This window comes from Triturus cristatus, chromosome 7 (assembly GCF_964204655.1).
Source record: "Triturus cristatus chromosome 7, aTriCri1.1, whole genome shotgun sequence".
Lineage (NCBI taxonomy): Eukaryota > Metazoa > Chordata > Amphibia > Caudata > Salamandridae > Triturus > Triturus cristatus.
In genome coordinates, this window is record NC_140590.1 from 1,076,529,399 (window position 1) to 1,076,552,133 (window position 22,735).

General features: G+C 47.7%; 1 protein-coding gene across 1 annotated transcript in view; it reads left to right on the forward strand.

The window, feature by feature from the left end:
* The window catches only part of PPARGC1B (PPARG coactivator 1 beta), a 186,610-nt gene that overhangs the window by 87,356 nt on the left and 76,519 nt on the right, over positions 1-22,735 (forward strand). The window contains exon 2 of the mRNA XM_085618187.1: positions 15,374-15,547. Coding sequence (XP_085474313.1) covers positions 15,374-15,547 — 174 coding nt within the window. The remainder of the gene's footprint in view (positions 1-15,373; positions 15,548-22,735) is intronic.

Genomic DNA, 22,735 nt, shown 5'->3' on the forward strand with positions numbered 1-22,735 from the left:
CCAACCCGGTGGTGTGATTGTGTCCACTCTGCAAGATAAAAGCTGAGATTTTCTCGCCTAGATTGTATCTTGTAAACTGCGCTTTACACACGCATACCTCCAGAGGGCGCTCTTCCCACTGAGTGGGGATGAGCTAGCATGTCACCCAGCTGGCCTCTTCCAGTCTTCTATCATATTATGTTAGACATGCTTATATAGCCAGCATCCTGCCATTAGTGCTGCTTCCCAGCGTTATAGCGTGAAGGTTCGCGCGGTATAAAGGAGACCATGCCCTGCCCACCCGCAGGCTTTAGCTACTTTTTCGTGGCGCCCTCTGTACTCTGAATAAGCAGGGGTGTTTACCAAATACAGATACAGCCATCCCTGGCCTCTAAATTGTACCGTCTCCATGGAGCCGTGGGAAACTCGTTGAAGGCTGTCCTTTTTTTAATTTGATTGCATTATACAGCGGTGTCTGCCAAAAACGGGATCATTGTGTACAATTTCACTCCACTTCCTTCTACCGAGCTTGTTAATGTGGCAGCAGCTCCTGTCTCGTCACAACACTTCTCGGTGCAACGACCCGCAGCTGGTAGATTCGACTGTAACCATACTAAGCAGGTTGCACCATGATGGGGTAACTGGGGTTGTGGCAAATGAGAGGAGCCTGCTGCTCGCGGCTTCTTAGCTCACTTAAACCAACACCACCTGTGTATTGTTCAATTCAGAGTTCTTGGTTGCTGTTAGTGGTTCTGTGGTCCAGTGCTTATTGGTGGTTCTATGTTCTATGACATAGCGCCTGTTGGTGCAGTAACCTGAAGATTATATTGTGCTGATTGGTGGTCAGTACTGGTCTTCAGTGCTTGGCAGCCACCTAAGCTTGATGGTGCCAATGTTAGTCTGGGTATTTGACTATCTGTGTCTTAGTGCAGCTCAGAGGTGGAGTGTGGGTCTGAGGGGGGTACACTATATGGCTTGATGTTGGTGCTATTGGCATGTGTAATTGATGTAACCAAGGCTCTATGGAGGAGCTGTGGGTATTGGTGCTTGTGAAGCTAGCAGCTCCTGATGGTACTGTCTGTAGAGGTGTTTTGTAGTTTGACTGTGGTATTCAAAGGCTGGGTCATGTGTTTTTCCCCTGTTAGCCGGATGTGGGCTCTGGGTAATTTGTTTTCCAGTGGATCGAGGTTTACACTGCAAGTCTTAACATTTGGTGACTGCATAGCTAAATGTTTTGCTCTGTTCCATGTGGCTCTTTTGTGTTTTTGTGCGCCCAAGTGGTGTTTTTTCCTCCTGGCTCGATAGTAGTGCTGTCCGCCTCTGTTACTGATGGCCTTGTGGTTCAATCACCGAGCTGTTGTCTGGGTGCTAGATGACCACTTTTCACATCCTTGGTTCCGTGGGTCTGTGTGCTTGGTGAGTTTATGGTTCGCTGGTACTGCTCTTGTGTGTATATCAACATGTTTGTCTGTGTACACTGGAGAGTTTTTAAGGGTAGCCGGACCTGGCTGTTTTCCTCCCTCACTGGATGCCCTTGGGAATGACCTGCTTTTGCAGCGTGTACTCCCATTTGCATCTATGATGAAATGGTGCCTGCAGCAGTGGCTCTTCCTGACCCCCCCCCCCCCTTCCCTTCAGAGAAGGTGTCTCTTGGCAGAGCCCCAGCTGTCCAGAGCAGTTATGCAATGCTGATCATTTTGAACTGGGATAAAGTTCACTGGTCTCATGACTGAACAGGGAGGGCTGAGTAAGGGAGTGTCACCTTCTCTGGTGGAGCATACAGTTCATAGTGGTAGTTGATTGCTTTGAGCAGTCTGGGTTTATGTGTGGGTGCTCACTTGCATAGCCCCACTGTCCCAAAGCTCAACCACTTGCTGAACTGAAAGGCTGTAAGGGCGGGCTGAAAGGCGAGCACACGACCAGGGACAGACTGTGGCCTTAACAACACATAGAGCGGTGAGCCCCAGCAAGCATTTTACATGTGTAAGTTAACAAAACCGCAAAAGTGACAACTGAGATGTGCAGACATGCAGCCCGGTCCTGACAGTGAAGAGTTGCCAAGTGATACTGGGTGCTAAATCTTACACATCAGTTGCTGCCAGCGGGTAAAGTGTGGTCCACACACTCAATCTGAAATGAAGAAGGTAGCAAACAAAACATACATGGAATATATCCATAAATGTCATCTGCAGAAACATGCTAATTGTGATTATGTTGTTACAATGAATGATACAAGTGGAATTTTCCATATCGAATTTAAGTGTGGAGTTACGCACAGTGCTTCGCATTTTGTGTTATGTACTCGTCCCACAGCTGTTTCCACCAATGCTTTTGCCTTGGACCATCCCCTCGGCCATCCATCCTCAAACCTAGCCACTATAGCCTGCCTTCGAAGTTGGGTGAGCACTTTCAGCGTTCCTCCGCAAGTGTCTCAAAAATGACCTCCTTCTTGGGTTGTGTCTACATTTTGAACATCCAGGTTGGTCTCCACTTAAAGCTGTCACTTTCAAACAGTAGGAGGCCTGTGCGTGCAGTGAACACCACTGGGGGCTTAATGCAGGGCCACTTACACCAGGCAGGGTCTCCATGCAGGATCTGGAGCTCTCCATTTTGCAGAAACACCACCTCTCCCCACATTTGAAAGGGCAGAGGACTTCCCTCCTCCCATACGAATACCTGCAGAGTTTTAATAATAGGTTACAAGCCGGAGGCATTGGATTTTCATTTCTCAGCTGTTCCCTTGTTGAGTGGCGAGGTCTTTTCAAGCTCAGAGCTCACATACCAAACACTGCACTGCAGAATGCTGGGACAGTCTGCAGCCAGTACTCCCATCAGCTGGAGGATAAGAGGTGTGCTGGTGTTCCAGCACAAGTGATGATGGCAGCAAGTCCTTTAGGCAATGACGTCTACAGGACACACATGCAATGTGCTTCATAAGACTTCATCACAGAGTCAGCACGGCAATGAGAAGTGCAAGGTGACCCTGCCCTTGCAGGTGGCCAGCCAGAAGCAAAGTAGCTTTATGAAAGTTCCATGACATTACAGCAAGAATGCACACAGCCGAGGGATATGCAATGGTGTAGCTCTTGGAAGCAGTAAAATAGTTTTGATGTATATGCATTTTTTTGACATACGGTGACTTATAATTCACTTTATTATATAACGCTTGCTGCCGCAATCTTGCAGTTATATGCCTCTATAAAAATACTGCCGTTACCCTTGTCGGTGGGATTCATTTAATAGACCCGGAAAGCAGCAAGGACTGCTTTCCTGCTGGGAGTCAATCTATCTTGAAGATTCCTCGGCCGCTATTGCACCAGGAGTTATATTCTGCAGGTTGTGAAATCATAACTAAACTGCAAAAAAGATATTTTGCAAAAAACACGGGCTCCAAAAAATCGACTACCCGGATCTCCACCTTACTTTATGGCTCTGTACAAAAAAAGTTCTACCTGCTTGTAATCCAGCTGCTTTGCATCTGTCTCAAAATATACTAAGACAGCACTATGCACAACATTTTTGTTTGTGTTTAAGCTAGTCCATATAGTTAGTGTTAGACCTGGCCTCTGTTGGCGTGGTCTCTCCTAACCTTGTGTCAAAGCGCTGTGCTCGTCATATGCATACTGTGGATCGGTTTATATATGTTTGGCTGATTCAAGTTAGCTGTAAGTCCCTTGTAATGGGGTAAGTCCAATACCTGCTACATGTATCTCTAATGCACCTCCGTGGGCCTGCCGCACTGGTGGTGCCATCCACGGATGGAGCTAATCGATGGTGCCACAGGTTTGGCCTGGTGAGGCATGTGTGCACGGTGCACAGGTTACTATTACTGAGTTTGGCACTTAAAAAGCAATGTGCCATGTCTCCTGCAATATCAAAGTTCTCTTTAGTGACAAGGTGCGGTGTTGGGAAGAGGTCGGGCAGGTGTGTGTATGTCTTATCTGCAAGAGTCATGAATGACACCGGATAGTGCGTTTGGTATAATGCAGCCTGCTTCCTGCATTGGATTAGCATGAGGGAGTGTAGGGAAAGGCTATTTCCTACGGGCAGTAAAGTGTTTGGTATTGATGAGTTCGTAATGGCGAATCCTCTCCGGTAGTAGGAGGGGGTTCAACATTATGTGATTGAAATGTCACTTTGGAATTGTTGGCGTTTCAAGGCTCGTGGCTCAGTGTGCCTGGCGGCTTGTCTCCTAATTCACATCTGGGTGCTAGAGGGACATCCACATTTGTACAATCATGATAGAAGGCCTTTAACTAGGAATTCATGGAAAATTGCGGACCTCTGACTCTGAGGGGCCTTTTCTAGGACGGTTGTGTGAGGGTGGAATTGGCACCTGCATTCCAAGGCGCAAAGGTGATCAAACCTCCTTGGGTAGGATGGCAGACAGGACAACATTCAGAGAGGGCCTGTGCATTTCAAAGGTGACCTTTTGAACTGATCATATCTTCAAAGGCCATGGTGAGTACAACTACTTGGGCTTCGGCTTCTGAAAGTAGAGACACTTTTGGATTTGGAACTATACTACGGTGGTTTGATAGTGGAACATTGACACAGGGAATATTTAGGGCAGGATGGGTTGCAACTGGACTGTTTGCAGACTTGTGTTGGCTTGGAGCTTGTCGTGCTCTAGGAAGGAGCATATCACTTGGTGGATTTTGCCTGGATGTTGCTGACCTGCCGCTAAGTGCCAACTGTTGTGGCCTGGATCTCGAAGTACTCTCCAAGGGCCAGTGAGCTGGCCTCCTGGCCATGGAATCCCATGGTCACAGAGGATCTCACTGTCTCCACAAGATCGTAAGGACCACACGGAGTGCAGCGGAGACAAGTGGAAGTAATCGTGGTTGGGACAAGAACCATATTGACATACACCATTATCTTGCTGTGCACGAGGAATGTGTGCACAAAGATCAGTAGTCATCTTAGGTGCCGGGATGTGAGGAGATCGAAGGGGGAAGCACGCAGAGTCCAAGTGACCCGTGCTTGCAACTAGGGGACCTGTGCTGGCTCCCACTCTAGAGCGTGTGGTGTCTAAGGGATGTTGAGGGAGCCTGAGCCGGAAGCTAAGACTGTCTTCGGCCTCCAGATCGGGAAGGCAACAGTGCTTGACATCACGCCTCTGTCTGAGGTTGTTGGTTCCCTCTCCCTGGACCCACACCATAGGATGCTTAGTTGTGGAAAACACTGTGCCGAGACACAAGGGGTTTTGTGTGTTTTGTGGGCATCTACACCTGACTGTAGGGGGTCTACGGCAGGCACACCTCTGCTTGAGGGTGAAAAAAACATTTTTCCAGATGTGGAAGCACGTTAGCTTCCTGGGTCACAACATTTTTGTCTACGGGGGATAGCGATCACGCACTCGTGCAGGTGCCGTCGGGTGCCAGGAGGTCTAATCTGGATGGATGAAACAAAGTAACTGTTTCTTTCCGTGTTAGGTGGTTCCGACTGTCTAGTCAACAGGGCTCCAGCCGGAGCAACGTGTATTGTTGGCTGGTGGAGTTGAAGGACTGAGGGGTTGGGTCACAAGGCATAGTCAGAGACTAGTGACTATTTGAACTTTCTCCAATGGGAAAGGCTGACAATTGCATCTAACTGTAAAGTGTATATACAATGTGTTTTATTTTGATTTCAATAGAGAAGTCTTACAGTTGTGTATAACTGTAGATTGTATATACAATGTGTATCTCGTTTTGATTTCAATGTGTGTGTGTAATACCAAGACAAGTGTGTTCATAAATATGGTGTGGAGTCGTTTTGTGGTGTACACAGTGTGTCGCGAGGGGGGTTGTTGTGTCAACCCTTTACACTCGAGCCCAGAGGATAAGCCTGACTGCTCGGTGCCAAGCTACCCGAGGGTAAGCACAGGTTATCGGACAAGTGTATCATACTCATCCTATTTGGAGTGGTGGATTCTGACTTACTTGGATCCGTCTCAGCCAGCCCGAAACCGCTGGGTCTAACAGTTAGTATTTTGTGTTCTGTAGTAAATGGGCTAAGCCTTATGTTCTTATCGATAAAATGGGAGACTCGAAACAAACTTACACTCCCCGTTTCTACAATTCTCATTCGGTTGTAAGCTGCAGTGAATCCAGTGCTTGCCTTTGTTTGCACCACTCACAGACTCCATGCTTGGCTCTTTGCTGGAGGTTATTCAAGCAGCACCAGTCGGGGACTCCATCCTGGACTTTGCTTGTCACAGAGTGTCAAAAAGCATAGTACAGCCATTTGAGACTTTTCTTTTCAGTCGAGTTGCCCTCTCCGCACTCTAACTGATTAGCTTTTTCCCTGGACCAATGCCATTAAAGCTCTGTCGGAGACCTCCCCTCGCAAATGATAATTATAACCAAGTTGATCCCTGGTAGGGTGACCCCACTCCATGCCATCACGGACAGTGTTTCTAGTAGAGGACGTTTCACCAACAAATCATTAGTAGATGTTTTAGTCTAATTTATTTCATGTAAGCATAACTTAGACTACTACGTCCAGAATGCACTGGCTGACATGCACAAGTCAAGGACTAGAAACTGTGTAATGGCCTGGAGTGGGGTGGTCATCCAATCGCCGGTGTGTTAAGGGAACCCAGCCCATTACTCTGTGTTCAGAAGCAAAACAGCAAAACAGTAAATGCGACACCGTCCGTGATTTGGGGCTTTCGAACTCCCAGCGATCCAAGTAGCTCACTCATTCACACCGTGAACGTGGGGGCAAAGGCTGTCTTGGCTGTGATCGCCATCTTTCCATGTTGGGCTTACGTTTGACAATACTACGCGACCTTGGTTGCTCCACAGAATCAGTTGGACTGACAGGCCCGATGATAATGATTTCTAATAGCGAAGTCCGGGGATGGAAAGGCGGTCTTTAGGCGCGTGAAGCAAGGTGGCAGCTCGAGTGCAGCAAGGCCCCGGTGCGCGCGCAGTGGAAATCCGGAGTGCGCTGCAGGGCCGCAGCTGCTCGCTGTAATTAGATGGGATATTTTTAGCAATGTTCCCAGAGCCTTCATGCTGCACGGGGTAGCCATCGATCTTGAAAGGCGAGGTGGCGGGGGGGGGGGGGGGGCTCCAGGAGGGATAGGAGGAGGCAAGGAGGCCCTGGGATGCTGCAGTTATCGCGGAGGGAGAAGATATTGCAGGTGTCCTGAGTGGGTAGGATGGGGAGGGGCACAGCGAATGTGCTCGAACAACCAGGAACTTTGCTGTCACTGGTGCAAAAGGTGCTGTGGCTCCGGGCTCAGTGTTTCCTGGGGGTGGGGAGCCTGGCACCCAAATTATGGTAGCCTTTATTAGACCATAAGTGTGCACGGCCCTATTGCCCTGGTTACCTTAGGATCCATGGCTCCCTTGCTGTACCATTTGAGTAAATAGTGCCCCCACGCTACATTCAGATGACATAGCACGCTCTTGGGATGAAGAGGGGTGCCCGGTTTTTGGGCGTCTCTCCAGGCCTTCGTGGCAGACGGTTTGTGGCACGTGCCCCTTTGGCTCCTGTGTTGTCAGAACTCGCCAGAACCTCTGAAGTGGGGGGAGGGGGGGGGGGTCCTGAATTACCTCTGCCCACATGCTGCGTGACACGCGCTGTCGGTCATGGGGTTCAAGGCTACAAGCTGAACTCTTGCCACATCGTGAGAGGCAAGTGCCATTGAATCCGAGGTGAGGCAGCAGCCCCGGTCCGTCTTACCCGGGAGCACCAGGCCCGCCTAGCCATTTCCTGCCCACTGTTGACACCAGACTACCAGTTCTACAGCCCTACGCTTCCCTCCTGTTGAATTTGGTTTGTTCCAGAATGCTCAAATTCAGTTTTTGTTTGGCTGCCGATGAGGGCTTATGTTGGCCGTGGCTGTAGGTCCCTGCGCTATAGCAGTGTGACAATTTGTTAAGTGTCCCGCAGGTCTGTTTATACCTTATGCGTGTTAAAAGCCTCCTGTTTCCACTGTAATTACCGACAACCACGGGATAATCCACGTTTGACCTGGCTGTGGCACCCCGGGTGGAGATCTCTTAAGACCTTTGAACAGCTGGTGTGGGGGCACCCCGGCTTATCCTTCTTACAGCAGGCCGCCGGGGCCTGGTGCCTCTCTGGGCAGGTAGATTGCATGTGGACGCTGCGGCCTGACTTTCAACCGAGGGTACATAGAGCTCATTTTCCTCGACTGTGGCATGCTGTGAGCACCAACCGTGTAGCAGTGACGCAGGTTGAAATCAGGGTTATGGCATCGTGCAGCGTGTCCAGTTTCTTAGGTTATTCATGCCAGAAGCAGGTCTCTCAGTGGTTCTTACAACTGAGAGGGATGGAGTTCAAAAGAGGTGGAGCCCCGTCTTGGAAATGCTGCAACTTTTTTGTTGTTTTATTTTTTTATGTTTGTCGCATTTTTGCAGAACTTAGTCTGTTCTTCTGTTTCAGTTATGAAATTAAACCCAGTTTAAAGGTTTGTGTAACAAAAAGAGAAGCTGGAGCAATTGGAAACAAATAGGCAGAACTAGTAATATAGAGGTTAGCAATGCTGCAAGGCAAAGCGAATTGTGATATGTTGTAATCAACCAAACTTGACAATAGATGCTTTTGTAAGGGATACATTCGGGTCCTGCATACCAAGAGTAAGAAGTTCATCAGTTATATTATAAGATAAGCATTGACACCATACAGTCAGTCTCACATTTTATAGAGTTTAGAGGATGATTCCAGACCTCAGGGTGCTCATGCAACATCTCCCATATAGGGCAAGCCACAGCCAACACCCTGCTAAAAAATGCTCTTTTAAAAACGAACCCTGGAGCCAGGTACAAATTGGACCACTTTGCGACCTGCGGCAGGGATCTGATGGGCTGTCTAAATGATGCAGCACAATTATACGGCTGCACCCTTGAAGGATGGATATATCTCTGAGAGATCAGCTGAAGTCCTTGACTTTGAGACAGAGGTGAAAAGCAGAAAGGAGGGGGTTGGAAAGGTTGCAGGAGCGCACATGCAGCACCGGGCACAGATAGCTGTGATTGAGTGTATATGACTACAAGAGCAGCACTACGCGCATTCAATCAACCTTTTCCCTACTACAGTCAATATGTGACCTCCTGTAGTATGTTCATCCTTTTAAGCCATTTCATTCGCCATTCGTATCCCCTCCTTCTCTCTATTTTAACCTATGTAATTTAAATTCTGTACCAAAGTTAGTAATACTTTACTAGGCTGACTTGGTCTTCTCTGTCTGAGTTTGAGTCCTCAAAACTCCATCACAGTATTTGGACATGGCCTAGAGAAATGCAGCAAATCCTCCAGACCAGGAGTCCTCATGTGGACACTTTTATTCTAGATGGTTGTTGTTAATTAACACACCGCTCATAGTTTGCTTTTTCGTGGGGCTTCACAATGCTTTTAATAGCCCACGGAATGACCTTCTAATATGTTGCATAGATTCCTTCGCGGACAAGACAGAGTCTGAATAGGTTTGTGTTGGAGCGCTGTCAGTAGGGCAAGGAATGTGCCTTTGTAAGAAGATTTTCTCAGACACAGTGAGATGGTTAGAAGGGAGCAGAGATCTGTACCAGGTCGTTTAAGTATCCTGCATTTTTATGCATGGACATAAAACCGGAGCTGAGACTTGTACAGAGGAACCTCTGCTCTTACATCTTCTTATGTATCCCAAATCGCATTTAAGATATATAGATCTAATACTGTTACTTCTAGCCACTCTGGGGCAGTGGTCTGACTTCACTGAAAGACCTTCTTGAGGATGTTGGTTGTTAGGTCTGGTTCCAGCCACAAATGACAAAGTTCTAATCGTAGCCTGAATGGGCGAATGTTCAATATGTACCTTCCAGTGTGAGTCATCAGACTGGATCTCGAAGCCTAGGGCTGGTTAAGAAGACATTTGTGACTAAGGACAGTCTTCCGATACTCTTTCCCAAGATAAACAAGCATTTACAATGCAATGGTCTCGGCAATATTATAGGTAGAGCTATTGGTATTGCTCATTATTTTTTTATCATTTTTGTATCCCTAAATAAATGGCATTGTCATTTCTATTGGCATTAGCGTTTTTGTTTGCATATGTGATACCTATTGCATTAGCAGAGAGAAAGTGAGGTAGTGAGTTAGAGAGTGAGGTAGTGAGATAGAGAGTGAGGTAGATAGAGAGTGAGGTAGTGAAAGAGTGAGGGAGAGGGATGTTGTGAGGTAACAACAAACAACAAAATCAGAGTAAAGCTAAAGGCATCACACCTGCCATGGGTATTTTGACTACTATCTATGATTGACGCAAGAGTCCATAAATCCTGTATGGTCATATGTGGCAGAACATATAAGATGGACGCCAACATTTTATTGGAGAAACTTCAATACTACTTTTTCGTTTCTGCGCAAAACGTGCCAACTGGAACAAATACATGGTGAAAAAAGCTAAGGGTGCCTTTCTCTGGCCATAGCTGCCGGATTGCTCCCATGCAGGGACACATATAACCGGCCATGTTTTTTAATCAACAGGACTTTGAAAGCATATCCGTGCTTACAATAAAAAAAACAAGCATTACAAGTCTTAGCAGTACTGCTGGCTCTAAAGTCAGAATTCGCTTAAAGGCGATGTGTGACATTTAGCCTTGCTGTCTGGGGCCTGCGTGAAACTTCTGGAATAGGAAAAAAAAAATCTTACTATGTTAGCACAGCAGAAATATTAAGTTTGTACCATGATTGCCCATATACTGTTTTCTTCGTTTCATATTACTCAAGCACCAGAAACGCTGCATAAGTGTTTGCACCAGTGCAAAGTGTTTTTGTAATCAAACCCTAGTATTGTACATTTAACGGCCATTGTTACCAGGGGCCAAATTAGGGACCTGACACTGCTGGTCTGTTTTGCGTGTGTACCTGGCAAAGACCGTGACGGTGCGTGAGATTGTTTGGGGAAATATGCGTGTTCCAGAAGCACACTCAAGTCGTCTGCCTTGAGGGCAGTGACGCAATTCCATGAGGAGGGGTGACTTCATACTATAGCGGCAGATCCAAAGTGAAGTGTGTGACAGCAGCGGCAGGCAAGGAATTCATTTCAGGGACCACAGAGACCTCCACACACGCCCACACTTCCGCCGCCCTCTAAAATGCACCTCCTGGGTGAAGGGCAACGCCAGAGGTGTGCATACAGCGCACTAGCTGCCAAACAATGCTTGCACTCCCACAATGTTGGTTTAAACATGCACGTGTGTTAGTAAAACTGCATAGGAGCAAAGGAATCTCCCCACCTGTAGGGGTGTTTCCTCACTCGCATGAGGATATGACCTCCGCAAATGAGGAAAGAACCCTTTGAAATTGTGCTGGCCAAAATGTGCATCATCGCTGGCTACATCCCAATCTGCCATACGAAAATGGCCGGGGTTGGGGGTTCTGGTTCAAACGCTTCCGCGACACTGTAAGGCGACTCTGGGCGTGTTATTGCAACTCATTCAGTAGGACCTGAAGTGAAGGCTTGCAAAGTATACATACACACTGTGAAAAGAGAGTCCAGGACCAGCAATAAATATGGCTTTTGGTGCCATGTGGTCACTCTACTGTGTGCAGAGGTCAAAGTGGACAGGATCTGTGGGGCAGGACTTGCCCATATTTATTTTTTCCTTTAACAAAAACAGCTCCCCTTCTTTTTGTAAAGGACAACGATCCCGGGGGCAGTTAGCTTAAACAGCTGGAAGTGAAAATGGGTGGTGGGGGGGGGGGGGGGGTGGGGGTGGGGGAGAGTCTCCGGTGTTATGAAGGCGCGAGAGAGGTACGACCCTGAACAAGAAACAGGACTTTTTGCTAGGGTGCCTGCTGAAAGAAATGTAAATATGTGCGACTGATTGATCTGCGAATGTAAAGGCTGCTCGGGGGCCGGTGGTGGAGCCCTTTGAAGCTTGTTGGTTACAAAGCTTCATTCTTTTTCAGAGGTATGCTGAGGTGGTTACCAACGTGTGCTTTTAATGGACAGTTAAAAAAATGTTTGGACTAGGTGCAGTTTGTGTATTAATAAAATGTATATTTTAGAAGAGCTTTTTTAATCGTGAAACTAAATCTTCTGCACACTTGTGGCAGCCAATCTCATACTGTGCAATGCTAGTTTAAAATAATGTAATCACAGGGCTTTCTGCCACAGGGTAGACCTCGTAGTACTAAAAATACACGTCATTGTTCCCCACCACACCAACCCGGATTCAGATCTCGTTACACCGACAGATCTCCGCAGTGATCGTATTAATCAATAGAGTCGTCGTCATAACGTCAAATAGCATATGTCCCCCTCACTAGTTTCCCTTGCGTTTATTTTTCATTTAAGGTGTGCGTTATGTTGTATGCCGTTACCTAAAGGTGATACACCAACATAATTAAGATTATTTAGTTCTCTTCAGCCAGGCCTTTCACTTTGTTCCCACGCCCTCTCCCCTTCTCCCCCCCCCTCCCTCCCCACAATTAACCCAGGATCACAATTCCCGTACTTTTTTTCATGCACTTTGATCGCTGGTTGTGTGAAGCACTACTCACTTGCGTATCCGAAGGAGTATTTGGCCAAGTTATAAACTCTTATGTGTTTGCGCAGTCAATTACTGAACAGAACATACTTTTTTTTCCAAAATGAAATGTTCGCAAAATGCAGCCTCGTTGTATAATAGGCGAATGCTTTAGTTATCCATGGATCTACTGGTGTCACGCGAAGTCCCTGCAGCTCCGTGCACAATACATTGCTCTGCACCGTGGTGCTAAAAAGAGCCCAGTCAATAAAAAACAAGCAAAGAGAGCAGCCTTTAAGGCGCTGCGAACCGGGAAAGTGCGTGATCCTTACGAAGTTTGTAATTCGAGCCGTCAGGGTCCATCGGATTGCTCGCACAATCGGGAAAACGCACAAAGGAGGAAAAACAAGCACAGCCTGAAAACCCGGTTTGCAGGGCAGCGAGGAGGACGCAGGCGGGCAGCGCGCGAGAGCAACAGCAAGAAGATCCTCACGGCCAGAGGATAGATAAAAAATGGCGGATGGGAGCTTCCAAACTTTTTCGGATTCGGGGGCGTGTTCCTGCTGTTCGAAAAAGGGCGTGGCTAAAAGTGGAAAGAACAGCAAGAAACACGCCCCCGAATCTGAAAAAGACGGAGCCTATTTGGAGGGACGGCTCTCTCCTCCAATGGCTGGCCTCCGTTTAGGAAGCCAGCCAATGGAGGAGAAGCAAAAAGAGAGGCGGGCTAAATAGCCACTCTAGAAAACATGAAATCTTCCGACTTCCGGTTCTGCCTCCGGCAGACCGGTAGTCCTCGACCTAAAAAGGGGGGTCTTTGAATCTACCTCGCCAGATTGAAGCTAGGTGTTAGCAGGGGTATTGGAAGGGGATCTCCACATTATTAAAAATGTCACTGTAGGCTCAAGCAAGCTAGGCCACCCCCTACATTTCTGGAAGTCAGCTCATCTGCACTTGGCCATTGTTGCAGCAGCTACTATTGTCTGAAGACTGGCCTCCAGGGAACTTCAACAGACTCTTTGCAGATTCTTTACTCTCCTTGTTAAACATGGGAGATGTTCTCTAAGACAGATATCTGTCAACAGGCGGAAGAGAACTAGCTGGTTGCAGCTGACTAACATCCCTCTTAAGATCAAGTGGTTTGTGATATTTAAAGATTTTAGTGCCAGCCTGTGAAGCTGAAACGCAGATTTCCATGCTTTTTATCTCTCTTGGTTTGATGTTTTTTGTTTGGATCCAATGTGTATTCTATGCCCAAGCCACTCAGGAGAAAGACACATCTTCAAAGGTAATTTCATACCTGCTGTCCCGGCTATTTTGGAGGAGGGCTTGTGTATACCCCCAGACTTGAGAGACAGAAATGGGGTGCATAGGAGTTTCCCAAACGGTTCTCCCTCAGTTTGGGTGTAGTCGTGGCAACCTGACGCTCAGTAGAATCCTAGAGGGGAACGGAGCTCCATCGGAGTGACAATACTACCATTTATTTTACATGCATTCACTATCTTGTCACACGCATCAGCATCTTGTTTGGAGTACTTTTAAACCCATACTGTGCTATCCCCACACTTTCTGAGTGAGTGTGAAAAGGCCTCTGTTACATGGCATAACTGGACTTTACATGCAGCTAGTTAGGCAGGCATACATACCTCTGTGGTACTGCAGTGCTTTCAGCCTCTGCCCCTCCAAACAAAACACTAATTTCACAGCAGCCAGCGCACCCACTCTAATAGTTGAGGTGCAGTGCCCCTTCAAGACAAAATGGATGTTGGTCATTTTGGCCTCCAAACCCTCTCTCAGTCTTAGCCTGGTTCTCTCCATGGGCACACAAGGGTTGAAGTATAGGTGGTGCCTTTTTAGGAAAGTGTTTTTTGACATACCCTAAAAATATAGATGAATGATTAAAGAAAAACTGGAAAAAAAACATCTGGATAGAACAACTATGGACTTTGATCCTATAAACACAGGAAGACCCTTGTCAGACCCCTCTCTCGCCTACATTGGAGGCCGCTAGTGCTTCGGTGTTGGTTCTCTAATGGTCGCACTGTGAGGACCAGAAGTTCTCCGCCTTCTCTGCATGTTCTGGTTGCATCCTTATCCCTCTTTTTTTTCCCAGGTATTCAACAACATAACATGGACTTAAGTCCATTGTGGACCAGAAGCCATTTGCCTGCCACATTGTTGGGGTCAAACTGGCCATTTAGGGCAGTCGGGCAGTGCCAAACGGCAGGTCTGACAGGTTAGTGTGTGAGGCGTGGGTATTTTGCGGTTTGTGTGCTGTTCTGTGGTCTGCTGGGTTGTTTTACTGTTGTTTTCCATAATATTATTGCAAACATGGCCAGCAGCATGCACAAGTGCATGCTGTCAAATGCAAAAACAACAGTTGATGGACAGAATGCAGAACAATGTCATACATTCACCCCAGTACAGTGATCTGGGCCTAAATCCATCGTTTTTTTGCTCACCATGCCGTTCCAGTTTGAACCCAGCCATATGCAAATAAGTCTTGACCCTGTGCCTCATGGGAACAGTCCAGCTCGAACTGCCAAGCCAGGTCCTCCCTGGACTGGAAACAAGCATCCTAGGACCGGTTTCGGGATTTCACCCCTCTTCAGCCAGGATAGCTTGATTCCAGTGGCATGCTGTCAGCCTTGATTTGCAAAAGGCCTTGACAGTGTGTGCTTGAAAGTTCAGAGCTGTCGATTTGCATTACGTGGGCCTTTTTTAGCTTTCTGATACGCTAATGGGAGCCACTTTTATTTTGCTGCCTGGGCCTATGCTCTGTGCCAGCCCAACCATGCTCCTGTTTATCACATGCATAGCTGTGACATTATCCACCTTGAATGTGTCTTGTTCTGTTGTTGCACTGTTAAGCTTTTCGCACTGATTTATCCTACCCCACTGCCTTGCATAATGTCCTGCCATTTGCTTTTTTGCAGAATCAGGTGCCGGGCGAGGAGGCCCTCTCATTAGATTTCTCCGAGTTGGACCTCTCGCAGCTAGACGCAGGCGACTTCGACTCCTCCAGCTACTTTGACGAGCTTCCGTGGGGCAGCGCACCGCCGAGCACCAAGTCCAGCCTGTACAGCACAGACGAGTCTGATCTCTTCAAGGTACGGGCAGTTGTGAAACAGCCACAGCGTCAGTTAGGAAGGCCCAGCCCCTCCAAGTATGGCTGTGAGGAAGTCCATTCTTCAACCCTGAGGTCACTTCTCTCAGATGCTGCCTAAAATTGTTGTTCGTTCACCGATGTCAAACGATAGGCCACAAGGGAAAACAAGCATTTGCAATACAATAGGTCTTGCATTAGTTACATTTAGAGCTAATGGCATTGCAAATGAGAATGTTTTTTTTCTCAAAAAATATCCTACCAGGGCTTGCAAAAGCTGGACAGCATGTTGTGGCTACTTCAGCAAGACATTACTTAACTAAATAGTGCTCACTAACTATTAATGAAACCAAGAGAGTAAGGACACATGTAAGGGGCTGTCTTCATGTGAGGTAACAACAGAAGAGGGGGAGGTACTAAGGAGGGACTACTAAGCCTGGAATCAAAAGCCATCATTTACAAAAGACAGTCATAGGAGCCAATTGAAAAGATGGGTGGAGCTTAAAGTCCATACCTGAATACAGCATGTCTCAAAGAGACAGCACAAGCGCTGCCTAGGCAAGAACTAAAAAATGACCAGCTCTGGATGCAGCAAGGGTGTGCGCAGGGCAAATAAATAAGGGTCCAGCAGGTTGGTTGGGCTCAAATGCAAGAATGTGGCGTTCCATTTATTTTATTTTTTAAATGTATTTATTTATTTTAAAAGTTTTATATAGCGCGAACATGACCACTGAGGGTATCGGAGCGCTTTACAGTTTATATATCCAGAAAGGGTACAAGCAAACAAAAATATAGTCTAATAGAGTCCGACATTCTTGTGAACCAGGCCGCTGGGCTACAAGTCCACGGCAGAATCCCCATATCAAATGGTGTCGCCCGATTGAGGCAGAAGTTTCTTCATCAGGAGCCCTTTGACTTCTTTTTTGAAGAGGACAGTGGAAGGGTTCACCCTGATTTCGGGGGGAAGGGAGTTCCAGATTCTCTGAGCCATCCCTGAGAAGGCTCGATTGTAGGTCTTCTTTTTCTTGAATTTTTGTAGTTTGAGCAATAGAGTGCTGGCACTTCTGGAGGCTCTCGAACCACACAAGAGCTCCAATTTCTGAGCGAGGTATAGCGGGGTATTGAAGTGGATGGCTTTGTGTTCCGTGCATGCGATTTTTAGCCGTATCCGAGCTTCATGTGGAAGCCAATTCAGGGCCATTAAGTCCGGAGAAATATGGTTGAATTTTTTTGTACCAGTTATGAGCCTAGCAGCGGAATTGAGGGCAACCCTAAGAGGAGCCGTCATCATTTTGGGGAAGCGGCAAAGCGTTGCTCTACCATAGTCCAGCTTTGAAATCACTAATGCTGGCACTACAACCTTTAGGTCAGGAGCAGAGAGATAGGGTTTGATTTTCCTCAGGATGCTGAGTTGGAAGTTCGCTCCTTTGGTGAGGGTACTGATGTGCTGCTGCATGTTCAAACTTTTGTCTAACTCAATACCCAGAGAGGTTGCCGAATCAACAAGGTGAGGTCTACAGTTAAGAGCAGTAAGTTGATTCAACCATTGTTCCATGACCGGAGATTGCTTATGGAGTGAGATTAGGAGGAATTCAGTTTTGAGAGCATTTAGCTTTAGGTGGTTACGTGTCGGCCAGCTTTGTGTTTCAAGAAGGACTGATTTGAGGGACTGAATGTCCTCGGGGGAGGCGATCTTCAGGTATAGTTGGGTATCATCCGCATACATGTGGTAGGGAATGCTGGATGCTTTCAGAATTTCTGTCAGTGGCTCAATGACCAGGTTAAAGAGCGTGGGAGAAAGCACTGAGCCCTGGGGAACCCCCAGAGTGACCGGCGAAGGATGGTACAGGGATTGGTTTACCTTTAAGCTTTGGGATCTGTTATGGAGGAATGAAGAGAAGCAGTTTAGAACAGGCCCTGACAACCCCATCCTGTGTTCTAGGAGGTCAATTAGGTTATCGTGTTTAACAGTATCAAATGCTGACGAAAGGTCAAGAACGATCAGTAGGGACGGCTCATTATGGTCCAACATTCTAAGCGCATCATCGACAATGTGCGTTAGTGCAGACTGTACTCTGGCCCGGGCGGAAACCAGATTGGCATTGGTCCAGGAGTTGGAAATGGTCGATGTGATTACAGAGTTGGGCGAGCACACATTTCTCCAGACGCTTTGCCAAGGTGGGGATGTTAGAGATTGGACGAAAGTTGTGAAGGTCAGTGGGATCAGCAGATGGTTTCGTTAGAATCGGGGTAACTTGACCCGATTTAAGCAATCCGGAATAGCACCTTGCCGAAGTGATTTGTTGACGATTGTAGTCCAAAGAGTTAGTAACGAGGTTCTGACTTCCGGGAAAAGGTTCGATGGCAGGGGGTCGTTGTAGTGATTGGAGGGTTTCAGAGTCAACAGTATTTCGCGAATAGTGCATTCATCCAAAGTTTGGAAAAGACTCCAGGATGCGTTGTTTTTGGGGAGGTGGGGCTGCGCAGGGACTGTGGTATCAAACCCTGGGGGAAGCAGGGTGTTCAGTGGACTGAGCGACAGGTGATCAAGGGCAGAGCGTAATTCAGTTTCAATCTTAGTGGTCTTATCAGTGAAGAAATCAGCAAATTCTTCGCAGTTCGGCAGTGACCCGTGACCCAGTGATGAGAGATTAGGATTACTGTTAGCTTGGGACATGATGAGTTCAAAACGTTTTTTGGGACTTTTTTTGCTTGCTCTAGCTGATTTCTGATAAAAGGCGGCCTTCGAGCATCTGATGCGTTTATTGTATATGCTTCTTAGGGATCTCAGATGGTAGAGATGTTCAAGGGAGGGATAGGATCGCCACAACCTTTCTGCAAGTCTTAAATTTCTTCTTTCGGAATTAAGATTTATCATTGAGCCACAGTTTTTAGAGAATGTTCTTTTAAGCTGTAGAGGTGCAACTGAGTCTAGCACAGGGAGCATTGAGTGGTTGTATTGGGCCGTAAGGTCGTGGACATCCGACATGTTCACAGGAGGGGGCAGTATGTTCTCGCAGAGAGCAGTCAGATCTTGAGAGTTGATGTTCCGTAGACATCTTTTCAACTGTTTAGGGTTTTTAGGTTGGGCTCTGCTTGCTCTTATCGACTCCAGAATGAGGAAGGTGATGCAATAGTGGTCTGACCAGTCACACGGTACGATCGAGTCTAGATGGATGGAGTTGGGCTTACTAATGACAAGATCTAAGGTAGCTCCTTTGATATGAGTAGGGCTGTCACAGATTTGGATTAGGTTGAGGTCTAGTAGGAAGTATTTAAGGCTATTGAGCACCACATCTTTCCCATCATTCCAGTGGAGGTTGAAATCTTCCAAGAAGACCCGAGGGCCATGGAAATCTGCATTGGCCGAGATAATGTCCATGATCTGTTCTGTGAAGGGAAGGTTATGGCGAGGGGGGTGGTAGAACGTGTGAAGTTTGCATGACTGATTGTTGCTACCAGTCATTTCAATGCATAGGTATTCACAAGACTGTAGGAGGTTGGATTAAAGTACTTTCACTGTTAGATTGCAACAGTGCAAACACGAATGCCGCCACCTTGTCCACTTGTTCTGTCCAACCTATTGATATCGTAGTTGGGAGGATCTGAAATGTCCAGGGTGGGATCAACTGAGTCATTTAGCCAGGTTTCAGTCAGCATTACGAGGTCAAGGTCCTGGGTAAGGATGAGGTCGGCAATCTACGCGGCATGTTTAACTGCTGATCTACTATTTAGGAGCACGCATTTGAGACTTATGTTGGTGTCCGGTGGTGCAGGTAGTGTGATGGTGACTCTCGTGAGGTTGTTCTCATTTAATGCTCTGGTGTTTGGCATAGGTTCCCTGAAAGTATCCGTGGGGATGGATTCAATTTGTTGGAGGTTTGTTATGGTGTAGGGATGTGCCGGATCGTATGAGAGTAGGAGAGAATGAATATCCATATCTGACAAGGAGGCTCGACATCTGGAGGGGCAAGAAGGGTCGTTAGGGTATGGTGTGGAGGCCCAACTATGGGGAGTGTGGGTGAAGTGGGACGGTGACCGCAGAATAGGGGGGGGGAGAGATCTAGGTACACCCGTTATCAGGGGGCAAAGCGGATATGGCGATTGTCCATAATGGAACAACTTCGTCTGGAGTTGGCTGATAGTTTCTTGGTGATATGTAGTAGGCTATGAACCTCTACCTTAAGTTGTAGGCAGAGTGCTATCTCGTTCAGTCTGCCTTCCACTTGAGTGAGGGAATGGGTTTGGGAGACTGGGTTCAGGGGATCCTGTAGAAGTATAGAGCTAGTGGAGGCAGGGGATAGGCGGGCAGGTGGTGGATGTATGTGCCCAGTGGGAAGGGATTCTGGGAAATGGTGTAGCGTGCTCATAGGGCTGGGCAGGATAGGGGAGGAGGGGTCAGACGGATGGAGGCCTCTGGAGGCCCGTAGGAGCAGTTCGGAATTGCGGTTTGAGCAGAGAGAAGGGATCTGGGGGAGAATCGGGGCAGTGCTGTGAACACTGGAGCTAATGGAGTTAGAGCTATCTAGCAGTGGGGGGGAGAGCAGGAAGACTAGAATGATGACTGAGCTGACGCAGTTCGTTCAAAACAAGCAAAGAGGGGGAGTTGTTATTGTGAGTAAAGGAAGCTGGAATGGAGCACTTCGGAGCAGATGTAGGGTCAGAGGCTATTGGTGGAGAGGTAGGGGATAGCCTTTGCGGAGACTGGGACCGCTGGGGGGGCTAGCCCTTCCGCAGGGGGTGAATTTGAAGTTAGCCGCGGTATTCATGATGGTGGGGAAAAATTGGCAAATAACATTAGATTGCGACCATTGGGCATGCCGTTTGGTAAAAAAAAAGATGAGATCATTTATGGTATCACCCTTTCTGGTGGAGAAGAATGAGTCTGAGATAAGGGTTTCCGGATGGGTTTTAAGTAGTCTGTGTTTGAAGTTTTTTGCCGCGTTTTTTGATAAGTTAGAAGGATATATGATTCAGAAAGCATTATGGCCAGCCGGCACCAGGTTAGGAGAGATGAACTGCGTAACTCATTTAATGCAGATTTTGCTGCCTTGGAGCTCATGAAAGATGTGTTGAAACCAGAGACAGCCGGGTCACACAGAGATCTCTTAACCAATTGCATTAACTATTGAGGGGTTTCTCTACGTTTTCGGAAGTAGATATATTAGCCCATCGACCTATCTTATTAGAACTGTCCCCAGGGCCTTACAGAATAGTCTCGATCTTAGCAGCAGGTGCATTTAACAGCAGGGCACACCGACGCATTACCTGTTCCAGCATCCCGGGGAGAGACTTCTCTCCACAGTGCTTTCTGTCCATGCCACACAAAAGGAGCTCAAATGTGAATTTGTTTCCTTTGAGGCCCCTGTCATTTTTTTCTTTAAATTGGCCTGGCTAGAGATAGCTAATGTCTTTTAGGGCTCATGTCAACACAATTCACAGAAGAGGGTTTTAGGTCTGCCCCTTTCAGCCACTGCTAGTTTGAGGTGGCTTTCACATTGTTTTAATTTGCAACTTTTTTATCAGATGATTTACAGACCAGATGGTATGGAAGTGATGCCAAGACTGAGCTTCAATGTTGAAAGATAGTGACTGGATACCTTTATCATCTCACTTTCCTCTCCATTCCCCATATGGCACCTGGTTTGGGAACAAGCGCACCACCCACTTTAAGCAAATATGCTTGAAAGGCAGATAGTTTGATGGGTTGGGTGGTACAGGCCCTCTTTAAGTTTCAGCGGGCTGTGCCTCCCATTGTCCCTTCAACAGATCGTGACTTGGCCCTGCAACTGAGACCGGTTACCTAACGACCAGACCTACTGACTTTGGAGCTGGGGAACCAGGTTTGAGTCTGACGTCGGCTCAATATCCTGTGATTCTGGGCAAATCACGTAATCGCCCCGTGCCTACCAAAAAATGAATGTGTCCTTGTGTAATGTACCTGGTGCTCATGTAAAGCGCTCCAATACCTTTGGGTCCACTTTGCGCTATATAGAAACTGAAAAAAAAGTGGGTGGGGGTGTCCAAGCGAAGGGGGAGTGAGAGGGACAGAGGAAAATCCTGGATGCTAGTTTACCTTCCCTCACCTCATCCGGTGGTAGATCTACCACAAGTTGAGCTGGTGGAGCTCAGAGAGTAGCTGTGTCCAGAGTCAGCAAAGGGCAAACCATGCTCGCTCTTCTCGGCAGCAGGTTTTGGAGTGGATGCTTCCTGGTTTCATCTTCCTGTCATGGTAGAGCTTTGCTTTCGGTCATTAAGAGCAGAAGTGTGTTGGCCGCAAGAGGAAGGAGGCCATTTCGTAACAGATTAAGAGGGTAATTGGGCTGTACTCTTTCGAACATCGGAAAGCCCAGAGAGAACCACTTTTTTCAGACACCTCCCAACAGATCCTCTGTTTTTTGCTTTGTTTCGTAACGGAAACGTTCAGGGTGTATGATGGGGCCGCAGAGCCAGAGCTGGCATACAGACCGGAGAGTTTAGGGCTGAAGCCTGCAGCCACAGTGAGAAGGCAGGTGCTGGCAGAGAGGCCAGTCTCCTCTGCCAGTGTGGCCTGGCATAGGAGCGGCGAGGCTCCACTCTGCAGTCAGTGTAAGGGGGAGCAAATGGAGAAGGACGGGCTCTGCAGCCAGTGAGTCGCCGTGGCCCTGTTCTGCATGACCAACGGGAGAAGAGCACCAAGGCCAGGCTGCAGGATGCTAAACAGACAAGAATACAAAATCCAGTCAGTGCGACGTGGGAGAGGCACGCAGAGGCCTGGGTCTTCACGGGTGCATCAAGGGAAAGCCCAACAGGCCTGGTCGCAGCCTCTGCGTCGGGGAGTGGTGGTGGTGGGGGGGTACGGCCTGGGAGGCGTTTGGGGCTCGAGGCCCAGCCGGCGGTGAGGGGAAGGAGAAGCAAGGGCTGCAGTGCCTGGACTAGGAATGGCCGCTCTGATTCCAGGCTCTGCACGAGTCAATGAGACGGAGAGGCCAGGCTATGCAGTTCCTCTGACCCAGAAAAAAAGAGATTGGAATAGATCCGCTGGGAAAATGAGTGCCCCATTTTCCTAGATTATCAGCATGTCATTCATATCCAGTCACGAACAGATTTTTCATCTCCAAATGTATGTTGTGCTACCCCCCCCCCCTCCCCTTTTCCTTCCAAATCATTAGGGCCCCTTTCGTGCGCACCCTTCTGAAGCTTATACATACAT